The following is a 23,688-nucleotide window of genomic DNA, read 5'->3' as shown; positions in this document are numbered from 1 at the left end:
CCCGAGCTCGCTGGGGGGCACCGGCGGGAGGAGCGAGGCGGGCACGATCCACGCGTGGGGAAGGCAGCCAGCCGAGGGGAGCCGCCACCGCGCCGGCCTCGCAGCAGCGACTACTTCTTTCTTATCTCCCAGCCTTTTGTTCGCCCATCCTCCTCCTCCTCCTCTTCCCTGCCCACCCTCTGCACCGCGGAGGGGGCTCGGCAGAGAGACAAGCAGGCTGACCCAGAGCTGAGTTTCACCCATCCTCCGCCCCCCGCTCTCTCTCCCTCCGCTGCATCGCTGCCCATGAGCTAGAGCGGCAGCCGGCTCCGGCAGGCGGGGGCACACGCCGACCGCAGCTCCCGGCAGCTGCCGCTGCCCGACCCTCCCCGCCGCTCCCCTCGCCCCGCTCCGCGGGCTCCAGCCGCGCTCCGGAACTGCTGGGGGCCGCCCTGCCGCCGCCCCTCCTCGCCTCCATGTGCCGGGTAGCGGGAGTGCCGCCGCGGATCCTGCCGCCGCTGGCGCTGATGCTGCTGGCGGCCCTGCAGCAGGTAAGCAGCGCCGGAGGGGAGCGGGCCGGGCTGCGGCTCTTTGTTCCCCTGCGGGCGGCGATGCCCGGGGAAGGCGGGAGAGCCGGAGGGAAAGGGGGGGGGGGCAGTCAGGCTCCGCTTCGTGGTGGGGGTCTCGGGGAGGGGGTAGGGGAAGGCAGCAGCCGCCACTGCCCCGCCGCCGGGTGCCCCGGGGCGGCTCGTGGCCGCTCGAGCAGAGCCACCTGCTCGGGGCAGCCCCGCCACTGGGCTCCGCGCGGAGAGGGAGAAGGGGGAGCTCCTGCCCGGGGCTGGCTGAGAGGGTGGTCCCGAGACGCGAGAGGTGATGGGGGCGCCGATCGCCCCTCGCTCTCGGTAGAGCAGGTGCCGCGGGACGGGGTGGGGGTGGCCGGTACCCGCGCGCCTGGCAAGGAGCACGGGAGCTCGGCCTCGCCGCTGGGGACAAACTACTGGAGTGGGCGACGGAGCGACCATTCCCCCTTCGCCCCGCGCGAGGAAGGGCGGGCTGGGGTGCCAGAGAGGTGCGGGACAGGGAGCAGCCCCTGCGCCTCGGCTACGCTCGGCTCCCTCGCCGCTAATCCCTTCCGCGGGAAGAATTTAATCTGCCTCCGCCTGGGCGCTGGGCTTCCCCACCCCCTGCTGCTGACGGGAATTTCCACTGGGACGGGCTCGGGCCCCGAAGTGTTTAATTTATTATTATGAAAGTCCTGCTGCCTCCCCCCGGTGGCCTCGCCGGGGTGCTTCGGGCGGGCGAGTGAACGGGGTCCCGGGCAGGTGGTGGCGGGGTAGCGCTGGGCACCGCTAGCCGCGGTGTGCTCCCCGTGGGGTGCAGAAAGTGGAGGTCTGGGGCGAAATGGGAGTGACGGGGAGACGACAAAATGGATCCGGTTGGGGCAGCGGGGGCAGTGCCCGCGGGGCGATGGTGGGGCTCCCCTCCGGCGGCGAGGGGTGTCCGGAGCGGGCGCAGAGCCGGGGCACCCGGTGGGTTCCCCGTTCGCTTTGTGCTCGCTGAGCTCGTATCCGCCGCGGCGCCGGGGGTGGAGAGGGCGGTAAGTCCGAGGGACAGATGGCGCAGATCATCGCCTCTTAATGGTATTTACGATTGGGGCATTTCTGTCGGGCCGGGGGAGCGGGTTGAGGCGAGGCCGGCGGCGGGGCCGGGGTGCCGGGGCGGGCAGGGCGCCCTCCCGCCGCGCCCGCAGCGGCTGGCGCAGGGCAGGGGGAGGCGGCGGGCGCAGCCACTGTCCATGGTGCGGCCCCGCTGCCTGCGCCGCACCGGGGCGGGAGGAGCCCGCCCGGCCTCCCGTCTCCGGTTCTCCATCTCTCTGACACTCATCTCCTCGTGGGGTCCCCGGGCAGTTGAGTCCTTCACGCAGTTTCTGAGGCACTCTCGGGCTGATGACTTGCACCAGGCGAGCGAGGTGCTGAAACGCTGCTCCACGGCAGCCGGGCATTTTCCCTTGAGTCCTAGGAGGACGCGAGGCAGGCTGGCTGGCGTGACACGAGAGTGTCCGGCGGAGCATGAGCGGCTGTATGTGATAGCAGACACCCTATTCAGAAACTTGTGTGTGCCACTTACCGGCTGTTGTTGTGTTGGGTTGGTTTTCTCGTGTGGTTTAAGTCCTTATGTGTTGTTTACTGTTTGTGCTTTCAGTTCTGTTCAGTCTTCCTATCTTAATAAATCTTTAAAGCAGAAAATCTGCCGTAAGCTTTCATTCCATCTTCTTCCCCCCCCCCCCCCCCCCCTTCCCAAGGCAGGTTTGAAATTGAAGCACAGGCTATGAATTAAGGACAGGAACTAGCCGCGTTGCTTTTATGTATCACTCAGTGTCACTGGCATGTTACGGTTGGGGAATCCAATTTCCCCCTTGTTTGGGTATCCATTAAATCAGGTTAGGGTTGATTTTTAATAGTGTGTAACAAAATTGGAACTTGGGTATGAAATCAGATTTATAGACCTGTGTCTGTACAACACTTTCATTTTAAGAGCTCTTTTTTGCCTCTCCTGTTCTTCCATCATGCATACTGCGGGAACCTTCACCAGCTGGGTGCACTGCTAACTTTTTTTCCCCTGTCATCATACCTACTACTTTTGGTTTGTTGGAGGTTATCTGTATCGGGTTCTTTTGAAATGTTGAACCTTTTCACTTAGTTTGTCCTCTCTGCAACACAGTATTTATCTTTATTTTCTGGAGTTATTAATCAGTTTGTTATTCGTTACTGGTGCAGAAAAGCTGTCCTTATGGAATTACTTGAAAGATTGTAACTGGAGCCAGATTTTAAGGCAGATCTGTGGATGTTGCTTATGTACAGGAAATACAGCTTAAGAGTTCTGGCTGTGTGTAACCTGCACAAGAAAGACGGGAATGAAAACTGCACTTCATTTTGCTGGTTAGCGTATCAGTATGAGTCTGGGAGTATTACATGAAAAAAATCCTGACAGGAGAGAGGATGAAAGGAGTGTGTCTTGTTTTTCTGGCTAAAAAACAGCAATTCTAATCCAATGAAGGAATGGGAAAGGTAGTATGAGTTTACAGGAATTAAACTACTATTATAAATAAACTGCAACACAAAGTCTAAATAAAGTGCTCAAAAAGGGAATAATTTTTTAAAAATATAAGCTGATTGAATCACTCTGTGGATGTTGCCCATTTCTAAATCAAAATCAAGTAAACAATAAAGCAGTTTTGGAGCCTTTTGAGCTTAGGTGACTGGTTTGAATTGGAATGATGATGACAGGGCACGTAAGTTATTACCCTCTGCAGGCAATTTTGGTCTTATTCCAGGTCTTAGTGAATGTATCCAGGTGATAAAGCTGCTACCCTAAATGACACTCCTGTTAAGCTGCCTCAGCCGAGAATCCAACAGTGGCATTTCTTGCCAGCTCTACCCCTCTAGTAATCACCCCCAGCAGCAGTCTCTGGCAGAATTGGGGTGAGGAATATTAACATGGTTTTGTGCAGAAACAAGCAAGATCCCCTATTCTGGGTACATCTTCTGTCTCTCACAATATACCTGTGTCTTAGATTTTTTTTTTTTTTTTAATCTGTATAAGCACAAGTTTTAGGGTGTCTCTGATTAACGACTCCATTAACAGACTCCAACACCATTAACTCCTTTCAAAGTGAACTGAGTGTAGTGAATCGAATGTATTTTATAACACATCTCATAAGCCCCAGAACAGGGTAATTAGGTGAGTACCTCAGCCTTTCTGGATGTAGATCTTTGTGTTCTGGTTTTGCTTTGTCTTCAGAGAATCTATTGGAAAAGTTAAATGTGGCAGGGTATTGCAGCAGAGAGCTCTCCAATCCTTGTCTGTCTGGTCTAGGTAATAGTGATACCACTGACACATCCTCAAAATTCGGCTAATTGCGGAGCTGAATTTCTTTGCATATTAAACTAAATACATTATTTAAATATATTTTGTTGAAATGCTTTTTAAAGAACTCACTTTTACATCCATTATAGGATAAATAAGATTGTGTAATTCAACGAGTTTTTTGAATTTAAATCACTGGTTGACAAAACAGAAGGTAATTTTGTGTATTAAAATACTCTTGATTATCTGGGCAGATATTGTAGCAAGCTCAGAAATACGTATTTTGCTTATGTACCAGAAGGTGTATATTCTTGTGTTGTCAATCTATGTATTTTTAATAAATGTGTGTTTTTCAGAGAGCCTTCTACTGTTCTCTCTCTTCCTGTGTGGTAGTGCTACCTAGGCATGCAGCTAAGTGTGCTGGAAAGATGAATGTACAGTTTTATGATACCAGCTTTTAAAATATAGCCCAAAATTATCATATTTTTGAACTACATCTGGTCAGAAGTGTGTAATTCAAAAACTTCCTATATTTTATTTTCCTTTCTGTTTCTAGAAGTTGGAGGACCTCCCATAAACGTCATTGGAAGAACCGTGTCATGTTCTATCTTACTTGGTTTCATCTGTGCTTTTAAATCAATAATCTAATTTATTACTTTTTTTAATAACTGAGTACTAACATGAGACAATTTTATTGTGACAGAATTGCATGTTTATATTTAAAAATAGCTTGAGGAAGCTGTGAGTAAAGTTATTTTTACTCAATACAGGCAGTATTGTGTAAGGGACTTGTCATGTGGTGAGGAACAGGAATTTTTGAATGGCTTTTCCTGCTTAAGAGAATAATTTACTAGTTAAACTCTCCTTCTGTTTCTCATTGGTTTTGTAAGTGGTTTTTTAAGGGAACAAAAAAGTTTAGAAAGCTTGGAATAGCTTCAGTAGTTACCAGCACTCCCATTAGGATGAGAGTGTAATTTATTTCGAACAACGTACATACGGAAAGCACAAATCCATTCCCAAAGGCTGTGCAATCTCTAATGCTCCCTGGAATTTTTGTTTTAATTTTTTGCTATAAAGTGTAGGAGGACCCCATACTGGCCTTACTGAGTAGCCTGTGTGCTTTCACTAACCCAGTGGCAGTAGTTGTGCATAAGGTTCAGTGAGGACAGATCAGAGAATAAGCTGGCGATCCCCACAGGGATCGAGTCCAGCTCCTGACCCTGCACAGTGCCATCCCCAAGAGTCTCATAATGTGCCTGAGAGCTTTGTCAAAACTTTGGGTGGAGAGTAATGAAGGCTAGAAGAACACTTGACATCCTTTGCAGGAACAGTGCTAAAGCACTTCTGACCTGCCACTGAACTGAGACTTACTCACTGGCCAAGTTAACGCTGGCATACAATGAGGCGAATCTTGAGAAGCGAGAAACGTACATTATTGCAGGATGAGTTTAAGGAAGATCTGTGTTTTCCTCAACTGCATTTATAGTGAGTGAGCTCAGAGGGACCTTTTTCACTTGGGTGTTGGACCATGTTGCTGTTCACCTTGGTATATAACCCAAGTGTGCGTGGTTCATCATTTGATTTGATCCTGCAGTTCTTGTTGAAAGATCATGGGAGCTCTGTCTGAATAAAGAAGGGAAATTAGGCTTTCTATTTTTAAATGGCTTATGAAAACAGATACAGGATCAGCAGCTTCCAAGATGGAAGGTAATTCGCTGCCAAATCTTTTCAGCATTTCACTTAAACTATTTGGTTTTAGTCAGTATTCGTGTATTTAATTAAATACCATGTTTCCAAAAGGCGCGTTTATCCTCTCCTCTAGGCACTCCTTGACATATTTAAAAAATATATTTTTACCAACAGACTCCTCTAGGGACTCTCCCATTCCTTATAATTAGCATATAATTATCACCCAGCAGCTGAAGACATAGTTAAAATTTTGTGATCCCCCCCAAAAGAGGCCTTCCAAGGCTTCCCCAAAGGTCAGAAAAAAAGCAGCATCCTCCTGTATGGAATAGCAGCAGTTTTATGGGCTGAGATGTTCAGTGTGAGCAATACAATGGCTATTATCAAATCAGAGAGAGGTCATTTCTTGTAGAGAAATTAGAATGTATGGGCAAATACAGGACCAATTAAAAAAAAAAAATTGTTATTAAAACAATGTAACTTAGACATACCGAAGTTTTTGTCATTTGTTTTTGTCATTCCAGCTGAAATTTTAAGATTTCCTTCTCTAACTTGTGGCTTACCCGAAAAACCATGTGTTTTGGAAGATGCAACCAGTCCCACGTTCTCCTAGTTGAGGGAGAGGGAAAGTCCAGACTTGGGTTATGGCTTTGAGCTATGTGGCATATACTAAATAATCGTCTCAATTTTTAATACAGCAAATGAACGTTGTCTCTCAGTGGGGGTTAACAGGATAGGCTGTGAACATGGTGTGTAAAGCTGGGGGATGAACAGATGCAGAGCAGCATTGCAGAGCAGGGCTTGGTGGTGCTGGTGGACGAGAGGCTGGACGTGGCCCAGCGTTTCATGCCCACAGCCCAGCAAGCCAAACATGTCCTGGGCTGCATCAAAAGCAGCATGGCCAGCAGGGCGAGTGAGCCAGTTCTGCCCATACTCCTCCCTAGTGAGACCCTACGTGGAATACCGCATCCAGGTCTGGGGTCCCCAGCGCAGGAAGGACGTCAAGCTATTGGAGTGAGTTCCGACTAGGGCCATGACGATAATCGTAAGATGGGCATGGAGCACCTTTCTTGTGAGAAACGGGTGAAAGAACTGTGTTTGTTCTGCCTGGAACATTGGAGTGACCTAATTTTGGTCTTCTGGTACCTGAAGAGACCCTAAAAGAAAGATGGAGAGAAACTTTTTACACGGGCATGTGGTGATAGGGCAAGCAGGAATGGCTACAAACTGAAAAACAGTAGGTTTAGATTAGTTATTCTTTGCTGTGAGGGTGGTAAGGCAGTGGAACCAGTTTCCCAGAGAAGTTGTAGATGCCCCATCTCTGGAAGTGTTCAAGGCCAGGTTGCATGGGGCTTCAAGCAGCCTGGTTTAGTGGAAGGTGTCCCTGCCCCATGGGCAGGGAGGGTGGAAATAGATGACTTATAAGGTTCCTTCCAACTCAAGGCATTGTATGATTCTATGAATCTTTGGTGGTTTAAGGCAAGTTGTTTTAAACCAGATGGTAGCATAAAAGTTGCAGATTCTCTTACTTGGGGAAGGTGCTTGAGAGCTATAAGTGTTGGTTTAAGAAACTGGATTTTCTGATCTAAAAAGCCACAGTTCATGAAGTAGAGTGCTGATTAGAATTGAAGATGGTATAACGAAAGCCCTTTCTGCTGTAACTGAATGACCTCTGGGAGGATGTAGCCTGGCACCCACTGTGGAAGCTTTTGGCTTCCAGAACAATTTGAATGAAAGGCACTTTTCTTTTTCTCTAGTTGCACTCTATGGTTGAAAACAAATTGTACTTGACTACATTTGCTGAAGTACTGAGTACTGTGAGAGTATAAACTGTTGGCAGCTTTGTTTGCAGCAAGTTGGAGATTTAAGAAAGAGTTGCTGAACATTTGAATTCTAGCATCTAAAGCTTTTCAGAGATGTTTCTATCATCTTGCAGGATATCTTTCTCATGGCTTATGGTAGTAAGTAGAAACTTGTTATTAAATAACACCACCTCTTACAGCATATCCCAGTGTGTTAGATAATGACTGTACACAAAACTAAAAATGGACAGAACCATCTCTAGAGTTGCAGCCTAAGTTGCAAGTGGGTACTGGGTACCATCCTGGCTTTTAAATTAATGAAGAAACACCCAGTCTTTAAACACAGTCACAAATACTTCTGTGATCTGTGCTTAAGTTGAATATTACTGTGGTAATTGCAAATTAATGTTGGTTATTAAGGAGGAAGAGCTCAAATACTCCGTTCTTGCTTTATCATGCATATAATTATGTCAGACATTGTTTTGAACTTCACACAGTAATGTCCTGTGAATTGGCCAGCCTTGGCAGTTGGTGACTGTACTATGTTCAATTATGCTGTATAGTATGATATTTTCTTTCATGCATACTGCTCGGTTTCTCATTTTACTACCTAGGCTTCTTTTCCCATAGGAGTAAATTACATTGACTCTAAAAGAAAGCAGTTTTCCAAAAACAACTTGCCTTGCATTTTGGTAGAGTTGCTGTTAAGAAATCTTGTGTTGTAGTACATGTAGAGGCAAACAGTAGAGGACACTTGGATATTTCAGATTGGTAGCTACTACTGAGTGCCAGTGGTGTATGGCATATGCAGAGGAGGTGGTGAAATAACAGTTGGAAATTGATGCTTCTTTAAATGGATGTTTCCAGATATTTGGAATTATACTTTAAATGTGTCTACTTTTTAGAAACAATGGAAATTGGAGAGACTTGTGAGTCTAGATCTGTCAGTACTATTGAAGAAATTCTGCCTGGCTTGATTCTTGTTTCAGTTAGAAACTTCTTAAAACTTTGAGGCCTGTATTCTTGGAAGACTTTTACTGGTGGTATTTAGAAAAAGATGTAAATGCAAATCCCTTAGAATTATACAGTTGAGATTGTAAACAGGTTATGGTGCTTTTGGTTTTGATTTTTGTTGTTTTTTGTTTTAAATCGAGCTGGAATACAGCTTTGGAATTAAACCACAGATTTCATATCTAGAGATGAAACTAAAGTAACAGAGGAGCAGGGTGTCAAAACTGCAGGCTTAACTGCCTAACTGTATCAAAGTGGTGAATTCGTTTAATTGATTGAATAACAGTTTTGACAGAAGACTTCTAATTTACATCATGTTGCTTCATAATTGGCATTCTCCTGTTGCATTTAATCTGTGATCTACAGTACTGAGTTTATATGCATGATCTGATACCATGTGTGACTAGCTCTCTAGCATCTGTAGATGGTAATGCTTATCACTCATTTACCAGTTAAAAATGGCTAAACAAGTCATAAAGGATGAGGAAAGCAGAATAGTTTTTTAGAAGTAACTCTATTTTGCTGTCGCAAAGTCTGTTTGTACTTGAGAGGAGAATTTTCCAAGTTCTGAGCTTGTTCAAAGCTTTGTGACTCCACTGAGTAGGTTTCATGTGGGTACAAGCTAAGGTAATTGCTTTCTGTCTTAAAAAGACAAGGGGTTTTTTAGGTAGTGTCCTTCTGTAGATGAATGTACAAGTAATATTATCTTAAATTTGAAAGTGTCTTGGGAATTGTACTAATCACACAAAATCCTGTGAATTATAATAATGTGTCCCATAATCTTCACTAGCTTTCGCCTTTTCCCCCAGATAAGGGAATAAAAATATTTCAGCATCCTTCTTTTCTTAGAGTTAAAATGGTTTAAGTCTTGCAGTACTCTTAGGCTGAACTTGCTGTGACCCAGTGTGTCTGAAGTTGCAACTTCTACTTAATTCAGAATGCTTAACACTGGGCGATTAAGAATTGCTGAAAATTTGAATTCTTCCTTCCCTTGTGTTTTTATTCTGAAACAATCTTTACAAAGGGCTGTTTCTGGAGAGCAGAGTACAGTCTTTTGTTTCTGGATAAAATTGATGGCTGCAAATGAAAGAATAAAGAAGGCTTTCTATTCATGTTCCCCAGCCTTTGTTTCAGTGGGCATTGTTTCAGTTTATAAGAGCTGTTTAGTACATATAGATTACTGGAAAGGCTGAAAGATTCCCAAGCACATCAGTGCACACTTGTTAAAATCCTGCGATCTCCTCAGCTGCCCACCCAGTACCTTCTTATTTCAAAGATACTATGAAAGACTTTTATTTCCTTTTCTGCCACATTTACTTTGAAGTCACCTTTTGTACAGTAGTTTAAATGAGTCTTACTGTTTTTCTTTCAAATTATGGAAACTTTATCAAACCTGTGATTTGAGTTGTAAAACTGAGAAAACTGGCTGGTTGAAATTTTCGTTATTTTTGATTTGCCATCTTTTTATCTTAAAAACTCAATATGTAAATAGATTTTTGGCACTTAGCTACAGATCCAGGTTCCGGTTTTGTAGGTAACATAGTCCTATGATAGCTAAACTGTTGCTTTATTTGCTTTCACTTTAGGGTCTCCATATAAACGTATTAAAGTACATAAGCATTTGTACAGAGGTGAGATGATACCCATGTAGAACTTCAGTCAGAACAGTTTAAGTTAACCTGAAACTTGATAGACAGGTTCATTTACTGAGTGCATACCTGGAGAGTGCATTAACCTGTGAGTTAGTAAATTCGTTTGTTTGTTTTTGCTAGTGTCAGTGACTCTGTTGGTGTAAATGCAGTGCAATGGGATACATATGCCTCCTTGTACTAGTGATAAAATTGTTCCAGCTGGGGTTGGTATGCTGAGTTTAGCCATGTTTGTAAATGGAGGGATTACGCTTCCTCCTAGTCCCTTTTCCCTGAGGAAACCCTTGTGGTTTGAGGTGCTCCCGTCCCCCCTCTGCTTTAATGCTCTCTTTCCCTGAGGTTACTGTGGTGAATGGGTGTTAACACCATCTTCTCCTCTTTCTCACTTCCTTTTTTATTTTTTCCTGTAGGGCTTTCTTTGCAAGTGTATTCAGACATGCATACGTGGCCTTGAGTAGGTCTGCTTGATGGAAGCCCATCTGGGAAAGCAAACAGGAAAATCTAATTAAAGTCTTAATCAGATTTAAGTATGATATAATCACACAGTTGCTTGTGCTGTCCAAGACCATGTACTACATCTGGGCATGCACGTGGATAGGCTTTTGTTTTGCATGTAGGTGTGTTTGAGATTGTGTGAGGGCTATCAGGATTTCTTGGATGTATCTCAGCCCAGGCTGGCATGGGAAATGACCTCTCTGCTGTGTGCAGTGTGAAAGGGGTTTTTCTAATGGATGGTCATGTAGCCACATGTAAGGTCAGCCATTGTCTTGTGCAGCACTGAAACAAGACAAAAACAATCCACTGAAAATAAGTCTTAGTCCTTAGCCACATAAAATGTTTGATTTTGTTGGTTGTTTTTTTTTTTCCAAATAGGCAACAAACTGTCCTGGAAAACAGCTTTGCTACCAGAAGTATCTTCTGAACATGGAAGACTACAGAACAAACAAATTTCCAAATGCTGTATTATATTTCTTAATAAAAAGGCATTTATGAAACTTTTAAGAATGTGATTTGAGGGCAAACTTTTTTAATAAGTGAGAGAACAAACAGTTTCAGTGGCTCAGCTCTTCCATTGTGCAAATTTAATGAGCTACTCTCCTTTTAACTTAATGTCCCTTTGAAATAGGAGATTGCATTGGAAACGTTTGACTTTATATGGTATCTGTTTGAACGTGAACACTAATGTAAGTTCTGTTAAGTTACTGCAAATGTAACATTTTGTCTTAGTTTACTTGTTCTAGTGCAGCCTCACATAGAAATACTCTAAATAAAGCATCTTAAAGCAGTGGTTGAAGTTATTCCTCTTAAGTAATCTAGCTGTGAAAAAGTTGCCAGTGGGTTTTATGCAACATTTATTTCCAGATGAAGGAATGTTTTTGTTCCCCTTATGATTCCCCTTCAGTCTTGATGTCTGGTTTAGTGGAAATGTTCAGTTGTCAGAAGAATCAAGACGGTGTATTATTTAGATCTTACCAGACAAGTGGGATTTGTTCCTTCCATTCCAGTTATCAGAAAGATTAACCCTTTGCCCCTGCGGTCCTAATTGCAGTCATTCAAAAACAAAGATTCTGCTTGTACAAGACAGCACCAAAGTGGGGTATGTGCCAACTGGAATGTTTCTCTGGTGAATGTGGGTTGCAAGTATTACATAAATTTTGTCTTGTGTTTCAGGCACCGATAAAAGCAACCTGTGAAGATATGTCATGCAAGACTGGATTTCCTGAAGATGTTCACAGTGCAGTAGTATCAAGGAGTGTACATGGAGGGCAGCCTCTTCTCAATGGTATTGTTAGAAAACATATTGAACTTTTTTGTTTCTCCTACTTGTAGTCATAAGTCACTCTGGAGCATTTTCATCCTTAAATAGGATACAAACACTTGCAGGAAAGAACATCAGCTGCCCTATGATTATTTCTTGATCACTGTCACAGGATTTGGAAAATCTGTTGGCATTAGTGACCGCACATGCACCTCTGACTGTAATTTGAAAACACTGAGTGTTGCAAAACTTCCCATTATTATCCTCTAATTCTCAGCACAGCATTCACACTGATGTTTCTTACTACCACTGATAATAGGTATGCCATCAGTCTGTACTTAGAGCTTGTGTATGTATGAGGAGGTAAAGAAAATTTCCTTTCTGCTTTGCATCTGTCATAGAAGAACTGCAGTTACACCCAGTCCTAGTGCTCATGTTAATGCAGAGAGAGTTCCCTTACTGCTGTTTCATGGCAATCTGAGGAGAGTCACCTGTGGAAAGCAAGTAATGGGACAGGCAGCAACGTGAGTGAGTGGTTGTCTGTGAGCCCCTGGTCAGTGACCGCAGCACTGCGGGCTCTGTAAGGAGCCATGCCAGGAGAGGCAGGACAGTGCCAGGGCTGTCTCAGGGACAGTGCACTGCTCTCTCACCCTGGCACCTACCTGCATCTGAATGGCACGGTGCCCAGGCTGGGGATGGCCTGCTTGCCTTGCACTCGGTGAGCGCAAGCCGTTTCCTCCGCCAGGGATGCCAGGCAGTCAGTACCTCTGCCCACGGGTTGTCCAGGTTGGGAATTCAGTTCACTGTTCTTTTTGTGTCTCTATTTTTCAGGGATAGAGTAGGACACAGAGGCAGATGCTCTGAATGTTTCGTAAATTTCCCAGCCAGTTAAGTTGCAGTATACAAGTTTGCAGAAGTACAACAGTTTTTAAAAATCTGCATTAGTTTGTCTGTTTTCTGAACCGCTAACATAATTTTTTTTAATCTAATTTGGAAATTGTGGAACTAAGAACATGGGTTTTAGACAGTTTCAAATACAGCTTAAATAAGGACTAATTTAATTTAATTTGTTGTTTCTTTCACGTATAAATTTGGCTACGCAGTTCGAGACATTTAAATGAAAAAAATTCTAATGAGTCTGCAAAACAAATGAGGTAAAAGCTGTAGTCTTGATTTTACATGCTGTATGTAGCAGTCTCTCGTTAATTATATTTTACAGACCTGTTTTGTGCTTTCTTAGAAGTATAATGGAAACTTGAATGCAGGATGAATTGATTAGCTTTAGTGTATTTAAACTTGAGTTATTAAAGCTTTCTCTGATCAGTTTCAAGGAAGTATATTCTACCAGCACAGACTTTTCTTTTATTAAAAGATGGCTTAGAAATTTTTGTATTGAAGTAAATGTTCTGCCAATGGAGAAAACAATAAAGGGTCAAGAGAATATTCCTCACTTTCCCACCAAATGGGAGTTAATAGATGTCTCTCCTGCAGACTCCTGTAATAGACATCTGCATGAGAACTCCTTGGTATGTGATGAACAAACAGGGGCGGGGGACAGAAACAGGGATGCAGAGCACAGCAGCCAAGTGCTTCCCAAAGGTGCTGCCTTGAAACCACCAAATGTTTGTTACAGGTTAACTGTCATGCCATCAGTTCCTCTTGAAATGGAGATCACACAGATTTTGAGATCTGCTCTGCCCTGTGAAAGTTCTCTTTACTTGGTATGGAATCAAGGCTCTTTCTGCAGTTTTTCCCTTTTCTTTTCCCACCAGTTAGGAACCACAGTAGACTGGGCATTGATTGTCAGTTGTCCTTGCTCATGCAAACCTGATGATAATGTCTGATCAGCTTTAACTGAGTCTGAACTAGTAACATAGGATGACAAACTGACTTCCTGTTTCATTATTCATCCCATTCCCACAGTCCCTTCCCTTGCTTCTCAGAAGTGAGTGAAGCATGACTGTTGGTTTGTCCTTGAATGGTATTAAAATGCATAACATTTTAGGGAAGTAGGAATTGGAAACACTGTATGAGGCAAACGGTACGTATCACATCATATCAGCTGGTTGAAAAATGACCTGGGGGAGTCTTTTTCCTACCACCATTTCCTCCTCTGAATTACTGCAGTGGTTAATTCTTTTGAAAATTTTGACATGCTTAAAAGCATATAATTTGCTGGTTACAGATAAACATACAGTCCATCACTGCATAGCTTTGACTTAAATTTAATTACACTGTCATTTTGAAATACTATTGTTGTCAAAAGCCTATTTTCTGGTTATTAAACTAGATTCAGATGATGCTGGAAGTTAAGTATAGTTGCATGACATTTGCTTCGTAGGGATAATCATGTGCCTGATTCTGATCTTGGTTGCCTCGCCTATCTAAATGCATGGAATTATTTAAGTTGGAAAAGACCTCTAAAACCATAAAGTCCATCCATTAATCTATCATTGCCAAGTTTACCACTAAACTATGTCCCTAAGCACTACATCTACATGTCCTTTAAATACCTCCTGGGATGGTGACTCCATCACTTTCCTGGGCAGCCTGTTCCAATGCTTGCCAACCCTTTTGCTGAAGAAACTCTTTCTGATATCCAATCTAAGCTTCCCCGATGGAAGGTGATACCATTTTCTTTTGTCCTATTACCTGTTTCTGGAAGAAATTACCAACCCCCACCTCCTTACAACATGCTTTCGGGTAGTTGTAGAAAACAATTAAGGTCACACAATTCGCCTTGGCCCACTGATCCAAGAAGCATTATCTTCCTGCCCTCCAGCCGATCAGCATTCCTGCCCATCTGACTGAGATACACCTGATCCGCTCATCCCAGTCATTAATAAAGATACTAAACAGGACTGGCCCCGACTCTGAGCCCTGGGGAACATGACTGGCTGCCAGCTGGATGTAACTCCATTCACCACCACTCCCTGGGTCTGGTCATCCAGACAATTTTTGGGTTTTTACCCAGCAAACACTGCACCCCTCTAAGCAATGAGCAGCCAGTTTCTCCAGGAGAGCACTGTGGTAATCGCTGTCAGAGGCTTTTCTAAAGTCTAGGTGGACAGCATCTACAGCCCTCCACTCATCCAGTGGGTCACGTTGTCATAACAGGAGATCAGGTCGGTCAAGCAGCACCTGCCGTTCATGAACTCAGGCTGGCTAGGCCTGATCCCCTGGTTATCCCGTATGTACTGCGTGGTGGCACTCAAGGTGATCTGCTCCGTGACCTTCCCCAGCCCCTAGGTCAGGCTGACAGGCCTGTAGCTCCCCAGATCCTCCTTCTGGCTGTTCTTGTAGCTGTGCATCACATTTGCTCACCTCTGGTCAACTGGGACCTCCCTGGTTATCCAGGACTGGTGATAAATGATGCAAAGTGGCTCTCTGAGCACTTCTGCCAGTTCCTTCAGTACCTTTGTGTGGATCCCATCTGGCCCCGTAGACTTCTGTGTGTCTAAGTGGTGCAGCAGGTCACTGACCATTTCTCCTTGTGTGATGGGGGCTTCACTCTGCTCCCTGTTCTGGTCTTCCAGCTCAGAGGACTGGGTACAGAGAACAACTCATTTTACTATTGGACTGAGGGAAGGAAGGAGGTGGGGGTTGGTTGGTTTTCCAGAAACAGGTAATAGGACAAGAGAAAATGGTATCACCTTCCATCAGGAAGGTTTAGATTGGATATTAGTGCCTTTTTTCCCTTAAATAAAATTAGAGTTATCATATAACTTGTTGGTGTCTGCACTCCAGTTGTTACAGTAACATAGGATATCTGGCTTTTGAAGCACTATTATAAGAAGTTTACTTGTACTACTCTGTATGGTATGTTTTTTGAAGAGGTTTCTCTTTAATCCTTTGTTCAGGTGCTGCTTGTTTTTGACAGAGGGTCGGGATTGTTCCTGTTGCATTTAAGAATAGTTCATAATGGCATGGTTCATTCATATGGCTAGAACTTTATGACAGCATCTACTAATTTTTCCTTTTGTGCATGAGAGGCAGCTACACATTCAGTCGTTATCCAGGTGTTTGGTTTGCCCCAGTATGTGAAAAACAGGTGGAGCAGTATATTCAGAAAAATATAAATTGGAAAAGGGAAAAAAACCCCCACATTTATTAATGGGGGCTGGGGGGAGAAAAAGAGAAAGATAGCTGCCCTTGCTGCCCTTGGTTTCAGGATGAGGAAATAGAAAAGATGATTCTAGGTGAGAAGTCAGAGAAGTTGGAAACTACTCCTTTTGTAGTCTGTGACTGAGCTCTGTAGGTGGTAACCTGTACCATATAGACTGTCCCCTATTGCCTCCTTCTGGCACAGTGTCACCAGTGCCCCATGATTCTCTGTTCCCCTGGAACAGACTTCATTGGTCATAGCCTTGGAGACTCTTTGAAGCTGGTATCTTACAGTTTTTCTTGTACAGTGCCTGGCAAGTCTGACTTCAAGATACGATATGCTCTGGTCACTAGATACATTTAAGATGAGTCATATAGGCCTAATATTGAATTTATTAATTCTGTTTGACATGTTGTTTCACTTGATACCAGTGGCTTCATTGAAATTACGGTGGTTTTTACCAAGGAGCTAAGTGAGCTCAGAACTACTACCTTAATTTGTGTAAAGGAAGAAAAAATAATAATTTTAGAAGTAGAATTTACAGAAACTTCATTCATTGCTAAAAAGTGTCTTAATAATAAAACCATGGAATTATTTGGGCCTCCAGGTCTTTTAGAATGTAATATACTTCAAATTTTTTTAGGACTTAAATCTTCCAACATATAAAAAAGAAAATAAGTACTATGCAAATAAGTCTCCAGCCATCACCTAATAGCAGTAGATATCTAACCCAAATTTAAGGCACAGTACTTATGACTGCTTTCTGTAAATAAAATATAATTACTGTTTGGAGAGCCATAAATAAGATGTAGTATTCAGAGAAGAAGAGGTTAAGTCAAGAGGGAGTTCCGTTTAATATATTAAATGCCCTTGCTTGTGCTGGTTTTATCACATTTTTGTAGTTCATCCAGGAAAAAGTACTTGTGGCAGTTTGATATGTCCAGCCTGTTTATCTAATCTTTGTTCTATATCCTGGAAATTTTAAGATACAAATAAAGCATTTTCAGCTAAAATCATTCACGTCAAAAGGTTACTTGAATGGTTTGCAGAATAATTTATTAGCTATTCTTACTCTGATAATTATTGTAGCAGTTTCTTTCAAAGATGTTATTTTAACATTGTCTCTTCTGTTGCTAAATGCATGGTTTTAGTTTTCTGCTAAGCAAATTCATTCCTAAACCATTCCTTTGAGCGCTGTGTAGCTGTAAAATATTTCTAAGGTCTTTGCACTGCACAATGATAAAGAAAAAGAAAAATGTTTTGGTGTTGATCACAGAGATAAGCAGTGATTATGGATGATTAACACTGCAGTTTTGTGAGCTGTTTAAGCCACAGTAAGCATCAGCTCTGCCAAAAAAGGCACGCTTATGCCTTCCCTCCTCTTTGAGCCTGGTACCAAGTGCTCATGGAACCATAAAATGAACGGGGTTAGCAAATTTATCTGGGGTAAACTTTCACTCCCACTCCTTTAGGCTTTCTTTCTCAAAGACCTTGTAGGCTTTAACAGACATAGTGCCCCTGCTGCCTTCTCTCCTCTAGCAGTGAAATGCTTAGAAAATAGCATTTGTTTTGATGCTTTCAAACTGAGTAACAAAACTTGATTTTTGCATTCCCACAGACTTATTTTGTAGTTTACCGTTGAAAATACCAATTGGTCTCAACCCAGAAATGTGTTGTTGGGAGTGTGGCTCTCAGGCGTGGCCTGTTGTTGAAGAGTAGCTTGGCATTTCTTTATGATGTAGTGGAGGGCTACATGGATGCTGTCTGTCCCAGGTGGAGCTACTTGACTTTGTTGCTAGTGGTGTTATATTATTCTATGTATACAAATATCTGCCATCAGCTAAGAATAAAATTCCTTTTTAAAAAGTCATAATGCTTAAAATTGAAGACAGCAGCACATCTTTTAAGGCTTATGAGCCTTTCTTTGCTGTAAACAGCTCTTTTACAATTGTATTCTTACTCTAGCAGCATACACAGGGGGCTTTGATATTCCAGTGTGCATTAACTATATATAGAGCCAGTGAAAGTGTTCTTAGAAGAATTATATTTTCCAAGAGGGAAATTAGTCTTTCCCCAGGAAAAAAATTTTGGCCTTTTTTTTTTTTTTCTATAAAAAAAAGATGAAAATGGTAACCACTTTGTTTGAAGTCTCCTTGCCTTAAGCAAAAAGACAAGTTGACAAGTTCCTTCCAGGCAGACAGCCAAAGAATCTCAGATGGATAGGGTCTCTCTATGAGCTGCTGGCAAGCTGGGGAAAGATTGTTTCAATCCTTCCCAAATGTATTGTTTTCGGAAATTCTTTTCCTGTACTCTTCACCCTGCCCCCTCTTGGGAAAGAAAAAAAAAAAACAAAAAAACAAAAAAAACAAAAAAAAAAAACACTACAACCTACCATCCTTCTAGTTACTCTTTTAAGCCTTTGTGGGAGTGAGAAATATTTTTTCCAGAAGCTTCTGTTGTTAAGATATCTTTTCCCCCTCAGTTCTGCTTAACATTTAGGAGGTTCAGTTTTGCCCTCTTCTGTGAGAGGCAGAGTAAATTCTATTGCTGTTACTTGGTGATGCTGTGCCTTGTTGTTTTTTGTATGTTACAGTTGCATTCCAGTTCTTGGTTTCTTGCCTTTTTAATCCTTTTCATCTTATTTTCTCAAACAGCTTTCCTGTTTGTACTCTTTTGATATCCCACAGCATCCTAAATTCTCCAGTGTCAGTTTTGAGCTTACTATCCTGGATTGGAAGAGCTGCTTCTGTTTGCTTTCACTATGCTAGCACAGTACCTGTTTTATACTGCCAGTTGTCTATTCATGTACCAAGCTCTTAATGTATTCTTAGATACTTGTCCCCTGAAAATTAGAGCTTTCTTTTGCTGAAGCAAGAGACTTCTTTTCTTGAGAGGTTGTTTCCTTATTCCCTTTTACCAACTACTTAAACGTAGAATATATCCTTGAGTACATATAGTGTATATTCACCTTGCTGAACAGTGGTAATATACCTATTTGAATGGTGACTCCTTTTTGCTTTTTTTGTCTGATCTGTCTGTGATACCTGATTTTACTTTTGAGTGTTAAACTACTGACTAAAGTTGGTACCTTCTCATTTCAAGCTTGCATGTTGAATGTTACATACATATAAACAGAATAAGCATAAATAGTGAAATGCAGTGATGTTATGGATGTGTATAAGTTACAGACATTTCTGACACATAACTATTATCCCTTGGTGGAATTGTATGTAATATGTGAATCAATTTGTATATCCAGTATCAAAGAATTTATCACTTGAGTTCTAGATAAGAAGGAATTCTAAAAAAACCTTATAAATTATACTAAACAAAAGGTTTTATGGAATATTTGTATTGCAGGTGGAACTAACGTTTTGTAGTTAAATTCTAAATTAACTATTCTGTCCACTTTTTCCAAAGAAGAAATATGATTCTCCCTTATTCCCTAGAAAAGGAGCACTGCTTTTGTTTCTTGTGTAGACTCTTAAAATTGCGTCTTGATAAAGAGGAAAATACACCTACAGAGAAATTACAGAAATCTTGAATGGTTGCAGTGTTCTGGGATCTGTAAATTACTATCTTAGTTAATTAGTCCAGTCCAGATAGTAATTTCTGTCTATGGTGCATTTACTTGGAATGCACTGAATTAATTAGTACTTACTCCCTTTTCCTATATTGAGCTGGTTACTTGTGAGGGTCTCGAATGCAGTGTCCTTTCTGTGTGCAGAAATCTGAATTACGACAGCAGAATTGTTAGCTGCCTCAGTAAGCTCTGGGCATGGCTCAATGAAGGATGGCAAAGGGGATGTTTGTTTCTGCCCTCTGAAGCTGGGTCTAGCATTATACTCTTTCTAACACCATTTAATGTAGCCTTAGTTCAATTTTAAACTATGCCATCTGGCTTTAATTCCCAAGGGGCCATTATTTGTCCTGAAATCGTAGTTAGAGCGTTCTTCAACGCTGACCAGTGCTCTAGGGGAGGGTAGGAGGAATGGTGGCTGCAAAGCTGTGCAGAAAACCTCTGCAACAGGCAAAGGTGCTCTTAGGTATGGGTGATTTATTTAGTTATAGAAGAAAAGTTGCTGTTGCATGCAAGAGCTGCATGGAAAAAAGAATTGTTTCTTTGTGTGGTATGTAAGTATATGGAATACGTGGAGCAGAAACTCAGGTGGGACCAACTGTGTTAGCATACATAATGTGAGAAAATGGTATTTATAATTAGGCATTCATTTTGTCACTTAAGACTACTGTACATCTTCTGTTGACTTGTCATTTTTCTAACTATATAGAAGATAAATTTATGAGAGCATCCTACTGAACTGATATTACAGGAGAATACCCTTTATTGCAAGATGTATTACCATACTAAATACAGATAAACTCCTCTAGTATTTAAACACTTAAAAGACCACATTAAATCAAATGTTACTCTGTTGAAGACTTGGGTGTCAGTCAACAAATCCCAAGTACAGTTTGAACTGCTCTGATTTTGGTTGAATGCAGTGAGGCAGATTTATTGCTTTTGGTTGAACTTGGGATGCTCAGTGTAAAGGCACTTTTCTATTCTGGAAGTAACTTTTGGAAGAGTTCACTTCCAAACTTTGACAACATGTCCTAGACGTCAGAGCCAGCCTTGCTAAACTCTGGAGCAAGAAGGAGCAGAAGGAAGGTGCAAAGGAACAGGGTTGGGTTTTGGATGGAAAGGAAATGTACTGGACTTGCTATTATCTTCTAATTAGACTGTAGAAGGAGCAACTGGCCTTTGGCACCCTTTAAATCTTTCCAATTTAACACAGCACAGATGGTTTTCTACTCCTCTCCATATGCCCTTCCTGGCTGATGTGTCCTCCAGAGGCCAGGCAAAATAATGTTGGGGGATAAATGGGGTGAAATTCCAGAGTGCAAAATGGAGCTGAGGCTAGGGAAAGGATGGAAGCAGAAGAATCCAGGTGATGAAGGATGGTGGAATGGGTGGAGGTATGAACCCTAGTGTCATTCAAGGGGGAAGGGAAAGCACAGGTTCTCCAAAACCCTAGAAAGAACAGAGAAATTTTGCATTAGTTGGAAGAGAAGGCAGAAGCAACCCAAGGTAAAAAGGAAAATATCTTGGAATACGTTCAGATTTCCTCATGACATCCAATTTGAGCTAGTCATGGGCATCAGATACCTGCCCTGAAGGAAATGCTGAGGACCCAGTGGAGCTCACCAGTATGAATTAAGTGAGCACATAGTGCTGAGAAGCTTTTCCAAGAGAAACCACCAGGCCTTCTTGACACCAGAATGACAGCACGCTGTCACACATCTTCCATTTTTTTTTTTTGCAATTCATACTAATGCTAAAAAAACTTAATTATGTTAAGTGTTCGGGCAAGATCAGAACATGCACAAGGAAGAGCCTTTTGAGGATAAATTGATCTTATAGCCAAGACATGAGGTTAGACAAAGTACCTACAGCTGCACATCATGACTTGTCCACTGTTTTGGAGGCAACATGGAGTTTGAGCACTAGGGGTCCATCAGTGTTTATGCAGTAGTATTAAAACCCACTGCTGCTTCTTTTTACAGGTGATTTGGTACCAGCAATATTTTTTCATTTTTTTTCACCTTGTGTGTATAGATGGACAGTTTAAGTGCATATGAAAGCACCAGCCTTAAGCTAGGAGAGGATATACCCAAAATGTAAATCTTTCCTATTGTTACAAATGCACCACAATGATGTGGCTGCAGGATGAGTGAGTTTGATCAGCAACATGATCCATCACAGAACTGTTCCTGCTTTTTCTGGTGGGCTCATTCTCTTCTGGCTCAGCTTAGTTGTTGATTTGCTGGGACCTGCTGTGGAAAAGGAGATAAATTAATGAGAAAAGAGGTGTGTCAGTGGTGATGAGAGAAAAGGAGGTCATAACTGAATGAAACTCCACTGTGTTAGATTCTCTGTTAGGTTTTTTCCACCCTCTTTTCTCTCTGCAGCATTTTCTTCCTGCAGTTTTAATATATTCCAGGGTTGGGCAGCTGAGGATCAGTACCCTGCCATCCCTTGCCCTTGATGCCTGCTGCATCCCAGCGCTGCCTGGGCACGGTAGTGAATTGTGCCGACGGTTCTTACGTGGGTTGCAGGTGACAGTGAGCAATCCCATTAACCTGCCACCCTGGCTGCAGACAGTCCTGGAGAACCAGGGCACCCAGCGCTGCTCCCGGCTGCCGTCCCCCACCCTGCTGGCTGCAGCTCCCGCCTGCATGTAGGCACTGATGCTGTGGGCACAGGAGCAGCACAGCATGGCTCAGGTGCATCTCCTCCTCCTCTGAGCTGCCTGCAGAGCTCAGAAACCAGCCCATTTTGGGTTTTTTTCCTTCTTTACTGTCTGCTGTGTTTTGGCAGACCTGTGAGCAGTGGCAAATATTATGATTGTGTCTGCTTGCCTGCAGCTCTTTCTTGTGCCCTGTGCTGCCTTTTAAGAAGTAGATTTTGTTTGGTTTTGAAAATTAATGGCATATGCCTCTCAGGTTGTAGAGAGGAGGAATTATTTAAAGCCCTCTGTGAGTTCCAGTTTAACATTCTCTTAAATAGGACAAGTTAGAATCCCTAAAAGTACAATTTGTAACATAAAAGCTATCAAAATAGCAGTGCAATCTGTTAAAGGGTTTAAAAATTTGATTCGCTGCAGTTTAAAATGTGAAATAAATGTACACTAATTGTTTTGAATGGAGATGAAGATGGCGTTTGAAGCCAGTCTTTAAAGGAATTAGTGAGATAGCACTGCAGTTAATGGTGGAGCACTATTTTTCTGTAATGGGCTAAGCAATGTTCTCTAATTAGCTTGCAAATTGATATTCAAATAAAAGTAAACTGGCAATCAAATACAAGCAAAACATCTATGTAAGTAGACCTTGGTGTCTGCATTTAGCATACCCGGTATCAAAATTATGTGTGGGTAAAGGGTAAGTTCCTAGTTCTTGTTTTCAGCATGGAGCTTTTAGTAATGGTGGCTCACTGGTTACAAGAGGTCATTATTTTAATTTAAGCACATGAAAAGAGGAAAAAGAAATGCTTTTACTTCCACAAGTGAGTGGCTTTTAAACATTAGTAACATAATACTAAGTGTGCAAGTTTTTTTCCTGTCTTCGTTTCTTTCTGGTTTTGTCAACTAGCTGTGCACATAAGATTTGATACATAGCTCAGTCAGGGGAAGTTACTCTGTGGAGTTTTCCTGGTTTTGGATCATATTTATGTTCATTATTAAAATTATTGCTATATGGTGTAGCCATTTCACTTTCAAGCCTTGTGCCAGAAACTGGATGCATAAAATATTAGTGGTGATAATGTTGTAAGGTTTTCAGTGGCATGTAGTACAGGTTCTTAAACTTGAATTGAATGCCTGGCTCAAGTAGGTTTCTACAAAGGAGAATCACAGAATGGTTTGGGTTGGAAGGAGCTTAAAAGACCATCTAGTTCCAACCCCCCTGCCATGGACAGGGACATCTTCCTCTAGACCAGGTTGCTCAGAGTTCTGTCCAGCCTGGCCTTGAACACTGCCAGGAATGGGGCACCCACAGCTTCTCTGGGCAATCCATTCCAGTGCCTCACCACCCTCACAGTAAAGAGTTTCTCCCTAGCCATACAAGAAAGCTGGTGCATAAGAACTGCCTTTGGGAAAGGTAAACAAAGGCCACACATTTAAAATTTGATTTTCGGGGTCTTTCTAATGTCTTTATTTTCTAATGTAAAAAACATCTCTCGCTCATTGACACACTGATACCTTGCTAACTACCCTTTGTAAGCATATTGTTTACTGACAGACAGAAGTGTGAACTGTATCAGTGGGTCAAGTA

At 42.6% G+C, this 23,688-nt stretch overlaps 1 protein-coding gene across 1 annotated transcript in view; it reads left to right on the top strand.

The window, feature by feature from the left end:
* Positions 1-455: 455 nt before the first annotated feature.
* Positions 456-23,688, top strand: part of CDH2 (cadherin 2) — a gene marked incomplete at both ends in the record, with an annotated part of 115,058 nt that continues 91,825 nt past the window's right edge. Inside the window, 2 exons of the mRNA XM_082282548.1 lie at positions 456-530; positions 11,666-11,777. Coding sequence (XP_082138674.1) covers positions 456-530; positions 11,666-11,777 — 187 coding nt within the window. The remainder of the gene's footprint in view (positions 531-11,665; positions 11,778-23,688) is intronic.

Source organism: Coloeus monedula (assembly GCF_965178545.1).
Source record: "Coloeus monedula genome assembly, chromosome: 1".
Taxonomy (NCBI): Eukaryota; Metazoa; Chordata; class Aves; order Passeriformes; family Corvidae; genus Coloeus; species Coloeus monedula.
The sequence above is the reverse complement of the archived record's forward strand: the minus strand, read 5'-3'. Positions and strand labels throughout refer to the sequence as shown.